Source organism: Schistocerca americana, chromosome 5 (genome assembly GCF_021461395.2).
Source record: "Schistocerca americana isolate TAMUIC-IGC-003095 chromosome 5, iqSchAmer2.1, whole genome shotgun sequence".
In the NCBI taxonomy this organism is placed as follows: domain Eukaryota; kingdom Metazoa; phylum Arthropoda; class Insecta; order Orthoptera; family Acrididae; genus Schistocerca; species Schistocerca americana.
Genome location: NC_060123.1, coordinates 408,964,269 through 408,977,454, shown reverse-complemented (window position 1 = coordinate 408,977,454; position 13,186 = coordinate 408,964,269). Strand labels below are relative to the sequence as shown.

Below are 13,186 nucleotides of genomic sequence, written 5' to 3'. Positions count from 1 at the left end.
CAGAAAATGTATGTCAATGAAATTTACTACCCTTCTCATAGATGGGTGTGACCTGTCCTTTTTCCCACCCACTGGATACAGTTTTGGTGGCTCAGTGATAAAGTACCAGACTATAAATCCAACAGACTCGGGTTTGATCCCTGGTCAACCTTAGCATTTTATCACCCTTTCACCTCTGGCAATGTTTGCCAACGTAAAAGATGCTGAGATTCACTGAGGTTCAGAATACATGTTAAACTGGAGGTTGCCCTATAACTGGCTGGGCCAGTCAGTTCAGTAGTCAGAGAAAGGCAACAGCATACCACCTCCAACAGGACCATGATCAGTAAAGCACTGTGGTGTTCAAAATAGTTTTCTGGGTACTGTTTTTTTGTTTGTTTGCTGGAGGGATCTACAGTATATTATGGTGAAACTGGGTGTTAACTGCATGTTCAGTGTAGAATTTGATATTCAATAAATTGATCACAGATAAATGCAACTAGTGTGAACTCAGTCTTATGTACTCAGGAATTGTGCAAACAGTTTACTGAGCTGATGAAGCTTACCTCTGCAACAAGAGTATCCTCACTGCCAGTGCCAACAGATATCAGTCGTGACTGGCCACCCACTGTAGTGAGCACCACATTTTCATAGTCGACACATGTCTCACGCATACTGCGACCCCGCCCCACTGTTGATTGCTGCTGCTGCATTCGCTGCTCACACTCGGCATCTGCTTCTGTTTCAGGATCAGCATCTGCATTGTGTGCTGTGCCAACAAGTGCTAGTGCTGCTTCAGGGTCACGTGCCACAACAACCAGGTCAACATGACGTGGGCCCGTGCGCAGTGCGTCACGTGCTCCGGACATGCTCAGCCCTCTCAGCCGCCGTCCATTCACATTGACGATTTCATCACCTATACGCAGACTGCCCTCCCTGAGAAGTAGAGAAATAACCATACTTGTCTTAATACATCTTCACAAAACTATAACTGTGTCATACACTAGTGGTGGGGTGCTGATCATTGGTAAATTCTGTTATTCAATTAATTTACCACTTATAATGTATGAAAGTTGTTGTTAGGAATAGGTCTGCCTTTGGGTAAGAAATAAGAGTTTGGTCACTCAGGACACATTATGTTCTACTGCATTCGTGCTTTAGTTTAATGCTGTTTTCAAAATAATTGACGAATCAGCTTGTGAAATGATACTGTTAAGCACTGCAATGCTTGCTTTTTTCCTCCCACACCCAGGTACTGCTGACAGGACTGAGGACTAGACTAATTTTTGTTTTTTTGGTATACATTCAGGCAGTAGAGAGAACAGTTTGTTCTTCCCAACTTAGGTGTTCATCCTATTTCTTGTTTTTTAATGATAAGTGGGTAAGAAGTATTTAAGATTGAAAGAACATTTTCACAAAACGCATGTCCTCTAATAAACTTTTGGTGTGATTTGAGGATGACCTGTGACTTCTTTGGGTTTAGTATAAGGTCTATATTTTACACCCATTGTGATACTGAACAAAGATTGTAATTAACCCCTGACATGGCAGTATCAATGTTCTTAGGACAGGCTCTTAGATACAACTGGATATTGTAAGCAGATAAGTAGTAGTAGTTACAAGAGTAAAATCAGAGATGAAACATCATTGATATACTGTAGAAAAATTTATTCTCTACTGTACACATTTTTCAGCAAAAATAGAGCATAGGGTTGAATGCTATGTTCTCTTCAGAATGGTCCAGACAACCACCTCACAGAGTATGCCCTATTCTTCTTGAAAAGCCATGTATATAACGGATTCATTCTTGGGTGACTCGCGATTTAGTCAAGAGGATCTTTTAGCACTGGATTATATATATAGCAGTCAATTTTTTATGTGGAGTGCAATGATGCTATCATTGAAGAAGAGGTAAGAGAACAATAATTGCAAGTTTTCAAATAAGAGTAGTCACAAAGATGTAACTTATGAAAAGGAAATGATTTGTTTTTAGGTACAATATCCAATTGGGCTGTCATGAAACTTGATAGGGCTGGAAAAAAATGTACTCTGAAAGTTGTGTGGAGGATAGTGACATAATTTTGGGGCTGGATTACAGAAAACTAACCTGTTTCCCAAACACACTTTACAGCCATGTGACTGTGCTATAGAACAAGCTCTACTACTATCTCCATCACCAGTGAGACATATCTGCTCAAAAGTAGTCACACGTGATAGGTTTCAGCATATTCCTTATTCAATGTTTGGTAACCAATTTTCATATAAAATAAAATTAGTAAAGAGCACTGTCATACCTATGTGCAAGCCCACCAGGCACAATGTGTGCCACAACATAACCAGCAGCAGCACGGTGAGCTGCACGTGTCTTCGCAATGAAGATGCCCAGTCCTTGTCCAGGGTGGTCTCGCATGAGAGTCACAACACGTGTCTCAGCAGCAGCTGCTCCATGTGGTGGTACAGGTGGCGGTGGCAGAGGTGGTGTCGGGCTTGTGCGGTCAGGAGTTTTCTCTATTTCGGGTGCCCGCTGCCGTCGTCGTTGCCTGTCTGTGAGTGCCAGTGAACAACCTTCATCCACGGATGAGTTGGCTGAATCACTCACCTGCCAACATATAGCTTATGATTTATATTGCCTTTGCAAAGCTTTCTTTTTTTTATGCTTTTGATGAATTGTTTTTCTTGTGCTGGTAATACATGTTTCATCAAAGCTGCACCAGTGTTATTGTAATAACAATTTATTATTATTATTATTGTTATTATTATTGAGAAGCAGATTTGTCATCAAAATTTAATATCTAATAAATATCTCTGAAAGAAATTCAGCATCTTTTGAATTCCTGAAACAAGTATCTTTTGAACTTAGCCAGTCTGTGAGTAACATGAAAGCAGGGGCAAGAAAGAAAAAGGTACAAAATTTCAAAAATGTATGCCATTGCCAGCTTTCTCTTCATTAGGCAGGAAATGTTTCATTGCACTTAAGAAGGGTAAATCCAATATGTAAGGGTGCAGACTTATAAACTAGTGCTTCTCATACAGATCTGGCAGAAGTAATTATGATTTGTTAGTTTCACCATCACTTGCACTATTTTCTTTTGTAATTGCCACTGTATTAGCATGTAATCTGTTAATTAGTAACTACAGGCATCTTACCCAAAACAGAACAGAAAGAATGGTAGTGCAGCAAGCACAGAAATGTGAAGAAGTCATGTATATACTCTAGTTTAAGAAAGGATTAGGCTAAAGTTTGTTGTATTTAGCTGTGTATCTATCCATGATATCATTTTGTGAAAATTTGCTTTTTCAACATCAGCTTTTGTGACTCATAGACACCCCATTTTCCAAAAATTAAAATTTTGGTGCCCTATATTAATAAGTGTTAGTGCACCACACTTTTGGTTAATAGAACTCAATTCCTTGTATCAAAAGTACAGTATGCATATTTGTGAAGAAAAAAAAAACTCATCTAAATTAAGAGGATAATGTAATGTTCTGCAGAATAGATGGTCACATTCATGAATTTTTCTGCATTCTGAGTGTCTTCTGTTATAATTTTCTGTTACTTTTGTTTTTTTCACATATTTCATTTGTCACTGTTGGGCTAGAGCCCTGAGTGACTTCTGGTATCTAAATTCTCTTAAATATATTTGTTACACATTTTACATTGGTAAAATGCTGAAAGCTTGGCTAAACAGAAGACAACTTCAATAGACCATGCTCAGATATGTGGTAAGAGAATGAATGTGTAAAACTCAATTTTATCAATAATATATAAATACCTAATTTTTGGTCAATGTCAAATGAATGTCATTAATTCTTGATGCTTCGTTACAAATTAAGAGTTTAAAGTTAATCCTTGTCAGAATTCGAAGGTAATTCCAGTAACAGGCCAGGAGGCACAACTGTGGTTTTTTCTATGACTAGAGTACCTTAGTTAACAGGACAGTTACAAGCATTGCAGCATGACCTAGCTATGCATGCTCTTACCATGAGCTTATTAAGTATGTGAAATATAATATCACCACCTTTTATCAAGATTAGTGCAAGAATAATAATAATGATGGTGGTGATGGTGGTGGTGGTAGTGGTGGTGGTTGTAACTGCTATGTTGGCAATATCCAAGTGTTATTTACAAAGACCATGGTGTAGCTAATCAGAATGTCTGGAGTATGGTTTGAACCACAGTTCTCTTAAATGCAGTTCCATTGTCTATACCATCTCATTTACTAACAGAATTCCAAATATATTGTAGCATAATAAATGTCTGCCATGATTACAATTGAATTTGTGTCAGTCTTGAGTTTTAAGATTAATGATAAATTATTTCCCATGTTAAGTGAACAAACTACAACAAACTGTAGCATAAAGTTACAGTGCCCCCCCCCCCCCCCCCCCCCGACAACTGTGAATTACTTTTTAATATTGTCCACCATAGAAAGTCTGCCACTGTACAAATACTGTTTCAGATATCAGAACTTTTAGCATACTACAATGTGTTTCAGGAGTTTATTCACATTTATTACAAAATCCTGAACATAGTTCTGCATGTGTAGTATTCTACATATTTTCCAACTACAGTATGAATACTGAAAGACTACTCCAGTAAAAAGACACAAAAGAACACACATATAGAAATGATTCACAGTTGTGTAAGTCCTACTGCACTTACAATGTGAATAAGTTCTCAAAATATCTCTTGCTTATAAGAGAAGACACTGGTGCAATCATTTTGTAGTTTGACACAGTATACTTTACTGCAAGCACTCACCAGGATCCCACTGTCCCCATCTTCATCATCGTCAGAGAATATGGGGTTATGCCTGCGCTGGAAGTCATCAATCCCAGGCAGTGCACCATACGAAAAGCTTCGCAGCTTAGCTTCAGTACACGTACTGCCAGATCGTGCACGGCTCTTCATTACTTTTTGTTGCTGCTGATGCTGCTGCTCCTGTGCATCAGAGCCATCCTCTGCTGTTCTGGTGCCACCACTATCACCACCTCCTAGTTCAGTCCCTAGATCCACTTCTGGCTCAGGAGCAGGTCTAGGAGTAGGAGTACTGTGCCGGTATAGTTTGGCCAGGAGTCTGCTTGTAGATGTCCGGAGGTAGCGCTCAGACATGGCACGTAGTTTTGCAGAAAGACATGATGAGTCAGTGCTGCCACCACCCCTACACAGGTACATGTATGAAACATTGCTGCATAGCTGATAAAAATTTTAAATAATAAATTTTAGAAATTCACTTCAAATATTTGAGGCTAACAGTATTGTAACATATTATTACAGTACAAAACTCGTTGAAAAAGGAAAATGCACATTCAGGGTTTACAATTTCGCTCTTGCGCCCACTGTCTCAGTGACTGGCCTAAAGTTCTTTTACTGATGGTCTAAGGTATGTTGACTACCTGGACTTCAACTAGACTGACCAATCTAAGTGGCCAAAGCCAGCAGTATGTCTTAGACCATCAGTTGGAGAACCCAGCAAACAGCACCAGATAGGTCATTGATGTATGTTACATAACAATGGGATTGCCAGCCTGGCTCAACTCCCAAAAACACTCCATCGCTCATACCATGAAATATTTTAATTAGTGTTGCATTAAAAATTTCTACAAGTGACATTTACATTGCACAAAACTTTGCATAAACTGATGCTCTTTCTCTGCATATTGCACTAATTTAGACATTGCTTTGATTGTTGCATCTGACATTACATTTTTGGCACATGAAAATCAGCTATGGGTGTGTTTAGTTTAGGAACAACTGTCAGTCAGGCAACTGAGTACACATTACGTTTAAAAATGACAGTAATGGTGATTTACAAGAAACAAAGAGTTATAGGCAGACAACATGCCATTCTTTCAGTAAACTGTAAAACAATAAGAGGTTTGTGAGTTTCACAAATACTACTACAGTGGACAATACTGTGAACAAAATTGATTCAGGAGCAAGTGATAGTAAAGAAACAGTACTTCACTGGTTCAAATGAAAACAGACAACATATAATTGTCATATCATTACTGAATAAATTTATGGGCAGGATAAAAGGTACCTACCCGTGGCTTCTTCGCCAGCGTGCCCTAGCAGATGAAGGTTCACCATAGAAGACATTCTCATTAGACGCTGACACACAAAAGACGCTGAGCCTGCCAGCAGCAACAGTGGTGGTGGTGGGAGTGGAAGTCGCCACCTGCAGTGCACTATTTTGGTGCTGCAGCTCATCACTTTGATGCACTGTGCTAGCATGTGGTGGTGTTGTCGTCAGGATATCATCTGTGTCCTAGAAAATGGGAAGCCTATCATATTTCTGCAAGAATATGTATGCACGACGAGAATGTGATTGCCAGACAGTAATGGCACATCTGTAATTGACTACAGATGGTGAAATAAAACAACTTCATTTGTCTGCTTAACACTTGAAGCAGCATACTTCATCAACATACAGCAAGAAAAACATTACTTATATTTAGGTTGTTCTTCTTCTTCTTTTGTTGACTATAGATAATAAAATATCAAAACAGTATTAGTTATACCAAAAAGGTTGAAAAGTACGTTTGTTGTAGATTGCAACTGTTTTACATAACTAAATTCCATAGAAAAATTCACTTTCTGTACAACTTCTTCCTTGTAGATTTGTCCTTTTATTTTAATATTAGAAACCCCCCATGGCTTTGCACATGTAACACTGATTATCTACATCCAGACGACTTGTCAAACATACTGTTACTTTTGTTTACAGGTCACTGCATAGAGTTGTGACTATGATGAAAATTCAGAGAATGTCATTAAGTAACTGAATGTCATCACTTTCATATGACTAAAACAGTTTAAGAGAACACACCAAGAAAGTTCTCAAGATGTACGAACGTTATCTGTCCTAAATTAATTGGCATTTGGAGTGATGTCTCGTGGCAATAGTAAAAGCTGTGATCTAGTGCACCACACATTTAGGAAGTCAGTAGTAGCTCATGCTGGCCTTCCGGTAGCAGTACTGCAGTAGGATGGCCTTACACTTGTCACTGTTAAATGGCATGGCATAGTTTTCATAGTGATGGCGGACTTCAATTCATCATAGTTCAGACATTTGCCCAAAATATTTGTAAATTATACTCACAAATATTTCTTGTTAATCAGTTTATCTATTAGTGTAAAACATATCAAAATCCCTACAGTAGTCCCTGAGATTACTCTGAAATCATAGACAGAAAGCATGGTGGGAGACTATAAACTATAGGCCTGTAGGTATAGCTTCCTGACAAGAAATCATTAAGAAACAAACATTTTGCTATTAAGTGCAAGAATATGTATGCATGATGAAAATGTGATTGCCAGACAGCAATAGCACATCTGTAATTGACTACAGATGGTGAAATAAAGCAACTTCATTTGTCTGCTTAATACTTGAAGCAATATACTTCATCAACATACAGCAAGAAAAACATTACTTATATTTAGGTCGTTAATCTTCTTCAAACATCAAGGTGTCGACACATGCAAAAAGAAATCCTGAGCTCAGGAGAAGTTAATGTGAGGTGCAAGGTGGGATAATGATGTCACATTGGCACCAGATTTCACCACAATTCTCTCCAACGCCACCATGGACATGTTGCACGATGGGAAAGGTCATTAAACTCACTTTTCACTCCTTTTGACTTCTCTGTGCTGGAGGTTAGAACCATAATGGCCAGCATAGAAATCATGTGGTTTTCTTATTAGTGGCCGAGGAAAACATTTCAGACCTACTGCCATCAGAATTGACACGAAAAGGCCTCATAGAATGTTGATTTCCACACATTTCACTGTCAAAAACAAGAGTTCAAACCTTTGACACTGCTGAAACCCCACTGGTCAGTTAAACTCTTCTTTAAGGACATTGTGGGCTTGCAATCCCACTGAACATGAATCCACTCCTCTGGAGTGTTGCGTGACTGCAGTTTTTTCTCGCTGTATAGGGTGGAACCCCTAGGGACTGTTCAAATCCATTCAACAAAATTTGACCGTGATCCAAAGTGGCAAGGGTATTTATGCTTTTACAGCCCTCCTGTTTCGCAACTTCCAATGGCCTGTTCACAAGAGGGGAGGGGATGAGGAGAGGGGTGCAACATTGACATACTCATAAATAAGACAGCAAAGGGTCCTTCTAAGACCTCCAGTTAGGCAACACCCTCGATGCCACCCATACGTCTTTATTAGGTACTTTAAAAATCTTCCTGTACAGAGAAACCTATTCACAGATTCTGAGACGACATTGTGAGAGGGAACTATTCCAACACTGCTCAACTTAGTGGCACTACATTGCTAATGCAGTGTCTGCAGGCCATATGTAAAATATAAGGGCTATCAAAGGGAAGCCCCTCATCCTGGTGCCTAGGAATCAATGAATGGCTGTCTCTGCACAGGAACATTTTTAAACTGTGCAGCAAAGATGTTCGGTTGACATCAAAGGTGCCGCCGGACTGGGAGGTCTTTGAAATATCCTCTGCTATTTTATTCACACGTGTTAATATTGCATCCTTCCGTGGTCACACCACAGGAGGGCATGAAACAGGAGAGCTAAAGAAGCATAAACATCCTCTGCTGCTTCTGATCACTTTCAAATTTTGTCAAATGGATTTGAGTGGTCCCTAGTGGTTTCCCCACTACACCAGATCAGAAATCGCGGTCGGGCTACACTCCAAAGGGATGCGACCATGTTCACTGAGGTTGTTGCAGACCCACAGTGTCCTTACAGAAGGGTTGAATCATCCCAGGAAGGGGTGAGAGGAGTCAGCAGTGTCAAAAGTTGTCAAGAATGTCATCCTGTTGCTCAATCCATTGCAAACTGCCTTTTCGTGTTGATTCTGAGTGGCGGTGAGTCGGAAATGTTTTCCTCATCCTCCCATAAGAAAACCATGTGATTTCAATGCTCAGTTTTGCAGTTCTGGCCATCGCAGAGGCGTCAAAAGAAGGGGTGAATGTGGGGAAGATCTTCCCATCGTGTGACACTTGCACAGTGGCACTGGGAAGAATTGTGGTGAAATTTTGTGCCAATATGACATCATTAACTCAGTTTACACTTCACATGAACTTCTGGGCACCAGACTTTCTTTCGCATGTGTTGACGCCTTGCTGTATGAATTGTCGCCAAGCCTGAGGGTGATGTTGCAGGGCGTCACGCTCTTCCACCATCACAGAGGAAGGTTGTAGGCATCTTTGAGGCAAACTCCGAATGTCTCAGTCGCACTGGGAGGCAATTACGGGTTTCGAAAAACTGATCAGTTAATTGAGTTGTGCTGTGTACGTAATACCCTGAATGACAGTCTTCATGTGAAGATGACGAATGTACTATGCTTGCTGTGTTTATTGATTTAAGGCCAAGGACAAATGAGGCAAGGTGTTTCAAAACTCTTGTCTGGAGAACTTGAAGCACAATCCGCAGAACTACGGGGAAGACGATGTGGATATGTTGCTACTCCATAGTCACAGAGCTACAATGAAAATAGTCATTTGGTGAAGATGAGAGTGCACCAGAAGAGGGAAAACAGTATTCGCGGTGGGACTGTGGCTGTTAAACTAGGACTAAGAGGGTTTCATCGGGCTGTCTATCTGGTAAAAGGCACAGTGACACACATATTGTGTAAAGCAACATTTCTGTTTGTGTGTTTCTAAATACCTTGAGCCTTTCTGTGACGCACTAAGGCTGAGAGATATACAGGGTGTTACAAAACGGCACGGCCAAACTTTCAGGCAACATTCCTCACACACAAATAAAGAAAAGATGTTATGTGGACAAGTGTCCGAAAATGCTTAATTTCCATGTTAGAGCTCATTTTAGTTTCGTCAGTATGTACTGTAATTCCTCGATTCACTGCCAGTTGGCCCAATTGAATGAAGGTAATGTTGACTTCGGTGCTTGTGTTGACATGCGACTCATTGCTCTACAGTACTAGCATCAAACACATCAGTACGTAGCATCAACAGGTTAGTGTTCATCAGGAACGTGGTTTTGCAGTCAGTGCAATGTTTACAAATGCGGAGTTGGCAGGTGCCCATTTGATGTACGGATTAGCATGGGGCAATAGCCGTGGCGCGGTACGTTTGTATCGAGGCAGTTTTCCAGAACGAAGGTGTCCCGACAGGAAGATGTTCGAAGCAATTGATCGGCGTCTTAGGGAGCACAGAACATCCCAGCCTATGACTCGCGACTGGGGCAGACCTAGAACGATGAGGACACCTGCAATGGGCGAGGCAATTCTTCGTGCAGTTGACGATAACCCTAATGTCAGCGTCAGAGAAGTTGCTGCTGTACAAGGTAACGTTGACCCGGCACTGTATGGAGAGTGCTATGGGAGAACCAGTTGTTTCCGTACCATGTACAGCGTGTGCAGGCACTATCAGCAGCTGATTGGCCTCCACGGGTACACTTCAGCGAATGGTTCATCCAACAATGTGTCAATCCTCATTTCAGTGCAAATGTTCTCCTTACGGATGAGGCTTCATTCCAACGTGATCAAATTGTAAATTTTCACAATCAACATGTGTGGGCTGATGAGAATCCGCACGCAATTGTGCAATCACGTCATCAACACAGATTTTCTGTGAACGTTTGGGCAGGCATTGTTGGTGATGTCTTGATTGGGCCCCATGTTCTTCCACCTACGCTCAATGGAGCACGTTATCATGATTTCATACGGGATACTCTACCTGTGCTGCTAGAACATGTGCCTTTACAAGTACGACACAACATGTGGTTCATGCACGAAGGAGCTCCCGCACATTTCAGTCGAAGTGTTCGTACGCTTCTCAACAACAGATTCGGTGACCGATGGGTTGGTAGAGATGGACCAATTCCATGGCCTCCACGCTCTCCTGACCTCAACCCACTTGACTTTCATTTATGGGGGCACTTGAAAGCTCTTGTCTATGCAACCCCGGTACCAAATGTAGAGACTCTTTGTGCTCGTACTGTGGACAGCCGTAATACAATACGCTATTCTCCAGGGCTGCATCAGCGCATCAGGGATTCCATGCGATGGAGGGTGGATGCACGTATCCTCGCTAACGGAGAACATTTTGAACATTTCCTGTAACAAAGTGTTTGAAGTCACGCTGGTACGTTCTGTTGCTGTGTGTTTGCATTCCATGATTAATGTGATTTGAAGAGAAGTAGTAAAATGAGCTCTAACATGGAAAGTAAGCGTTTCCGGACACATGTCCACATAACATATTTTCTTTCTTTGTGTGTGAGGAATGTTTCCTGAAAGTTTGGCCATAACTTTTTGTAACACCCTGTATAGTGTAAATCATTTCTGCTTCAGTTATATTTATAAATGTTGTTGTTGCTTTCAGGCTGTGATTAACTGTTGACAACTAACTACATAGGGGACTGAATGTACTACGAAGGTTGTCGGTATATTAGTAAAAAATTGTTCATGTAACGAGACGAACAAGCAGGATTAGTGAGCAAAGAAGTATTTTTGTATCAGGCCAGTACTTCTACTTTCCTACAATCTATTGCAATGGCGGGTTTCGAATAAGCTGCTACTATGATTTTACGTATATCCATTTTGAAGTAGAATCAATAATGACACAAACAAGTATCAATGTGAGTACGTAAAAACGAACAGCTGGCCTAACCACTGAAACTAAGGACTGACCTGCGAGCCATCGAGCAGCAGGCCACGGCGGCAGTCATCCTGGGAGAAGCAGGAGAGGCGCGTTGTCTTGACGCGCTCGAGTAGTGGGTTCCTCTTCTCACGGCAGGCAGCGCTGGCCCCAGCGCCAGAGGCAGGCGTTTGCAGGTGCTCCGGGGAGGGGTGCACCTTGTTGCTGCGTTGTGGTGACCAGCAGCGCGCCTCCGGCCGCCGCCACCTCACCGGTGACATGTCTGTAGGCCCAACAAACAGAAGCGTCAGAATGGAGCTCTCGTACTACTGGACCATGTGGTCGTTGTTGGAAAGACGCAGAAACGTTACATTACACAAGTTCAATGGAGACAAAGGAACGCGCATTACTCTGTCAATGCTTTCAGGTCAGTTTTGCGTAGATTGTCAATACCAGTTATGTGCTGACTCTCGATAAGCCGACTGTTGTTGTTGTCGTCGTCGCCGTTGTCGTCGTCGTCTTCTTCAGTCAGAAGATTGGTTTTAATGCGGCTCTCCATGCGAGTCTATCCTTTGCAAGCCTCAACCTACATCCATTCTGCTCACTGCATTCAAGCCTTAGTCTCCGTCTACAACTACGAAACTGATAATTCTTTGATGCCTCAGGATATGTCCTATCAGCCGATCCCTTCTTTTAGCCAAGTTGTGCCGCAAATTTTTTTCCAGTTCCATTTTGTGTCATCTTATTTGTTATTCGATATACCCATTAGAATTCTTCTATAACATCACAATTCAAAAGCTTCTTTTCCCTTCTTGTCTGAAATGCCTATCGCCCACGTACAATTTCCAGTTCGGAACAGGTAACAGTTTAATCCTTGAAAGAAGGATGATGATTATGACATTCTGTATGTAAGGAAATATTACGTGGCAAGTATCTCATTCGGTAAAAGTATGTGAATGTTGTTTGTTTGGTCAGAAGATCGTGTTATGCCTGGTGTAAGATAGAGAAACGTCTACCAGTACGCGTTGGACTCAGATAGTGGCTCGATTGTGGCCTATGGAAACTGCTGTTTTCGTTCAGCGATACTGTCCGTGTTCGTCGGGATCCCACGACTGACATGCTAGTATGGAATTGATGGGTTATCGATGGCCAACGTCATGCTTGATCTCCGCGGTTTCGTGAGAGTAGTACCCAAGAGGACACATTCATTGTTCGCTCGGCCGTTCAGGATCGTACAGACGCGTCACATAGCTTGAGTCCATAAACTCACTTCTTTGCAGCAAGACAAGTATCCACTGTACAATGACACGACATCCCGAGCACCATGGACCGCGACGTTTGGAGCACCATGGACCGTCAGCACGGAGACAAATGTAGATTATTCTCTTGATGAAGCAGTAGAGAGGTGCGCCGACAATCGGTGCGCCCGCCTGCAACATTGCACACATGAATGGCACCTCACGTCGTTTCAGACGTGTGCCGGTTCAGCATACAGCCTCAAGATGGATGTGTGTGTCTTCAGAGACTCCGAGGAAAACGAACGTTGCCTCTATGCATTCATCCTTGTCATATGGACCCATCAGCTGACGTGATGCTGCTGCCACATTCCACTATAGCTTGTGGTTCGCATAG

General features: G+C 41.7%; 1 protein-coding gene across 3 annotated transcripts in view; it reads right to left on the bottom strand.

Annotated features, from left to right (window-relative positions):
* LOC124616141 (E3 ubiquitin-protein ligase LNX-like) overlaps positions 1-13,186 on the bottom strand; it is a 676,831-nt gene that overhangs the window by 12,843 nt on the left and 650,802 nt on the right. For all 3 annotated transcript variants that reach the window (XM_047144414.1, XM_047144415.1, XM_047144416.1), the window contains 5 exons: positions 11,608-11,837; positions 6,028-6,251; positions 4,742-5,141; positions 2,274-2,578; positions 546-915 (listed from right to left, as the gene is read on the bottom strand). In XM_047144414.1, the coding sequence (XP_047000370.1) occupies positions 546-915; positions 2,274-2,578; positions 4,742-5,141; positions 6,028-6,251; positions 11,608-11,837 (1,529 nt within the window). The remainder of the gene's footprint in view (positions 1-545; positions 916-2,273; positions 2,579-4,741; positions 5,142-6,027; positions 6,252-11,607; positions 11,838-13,186) is intronic.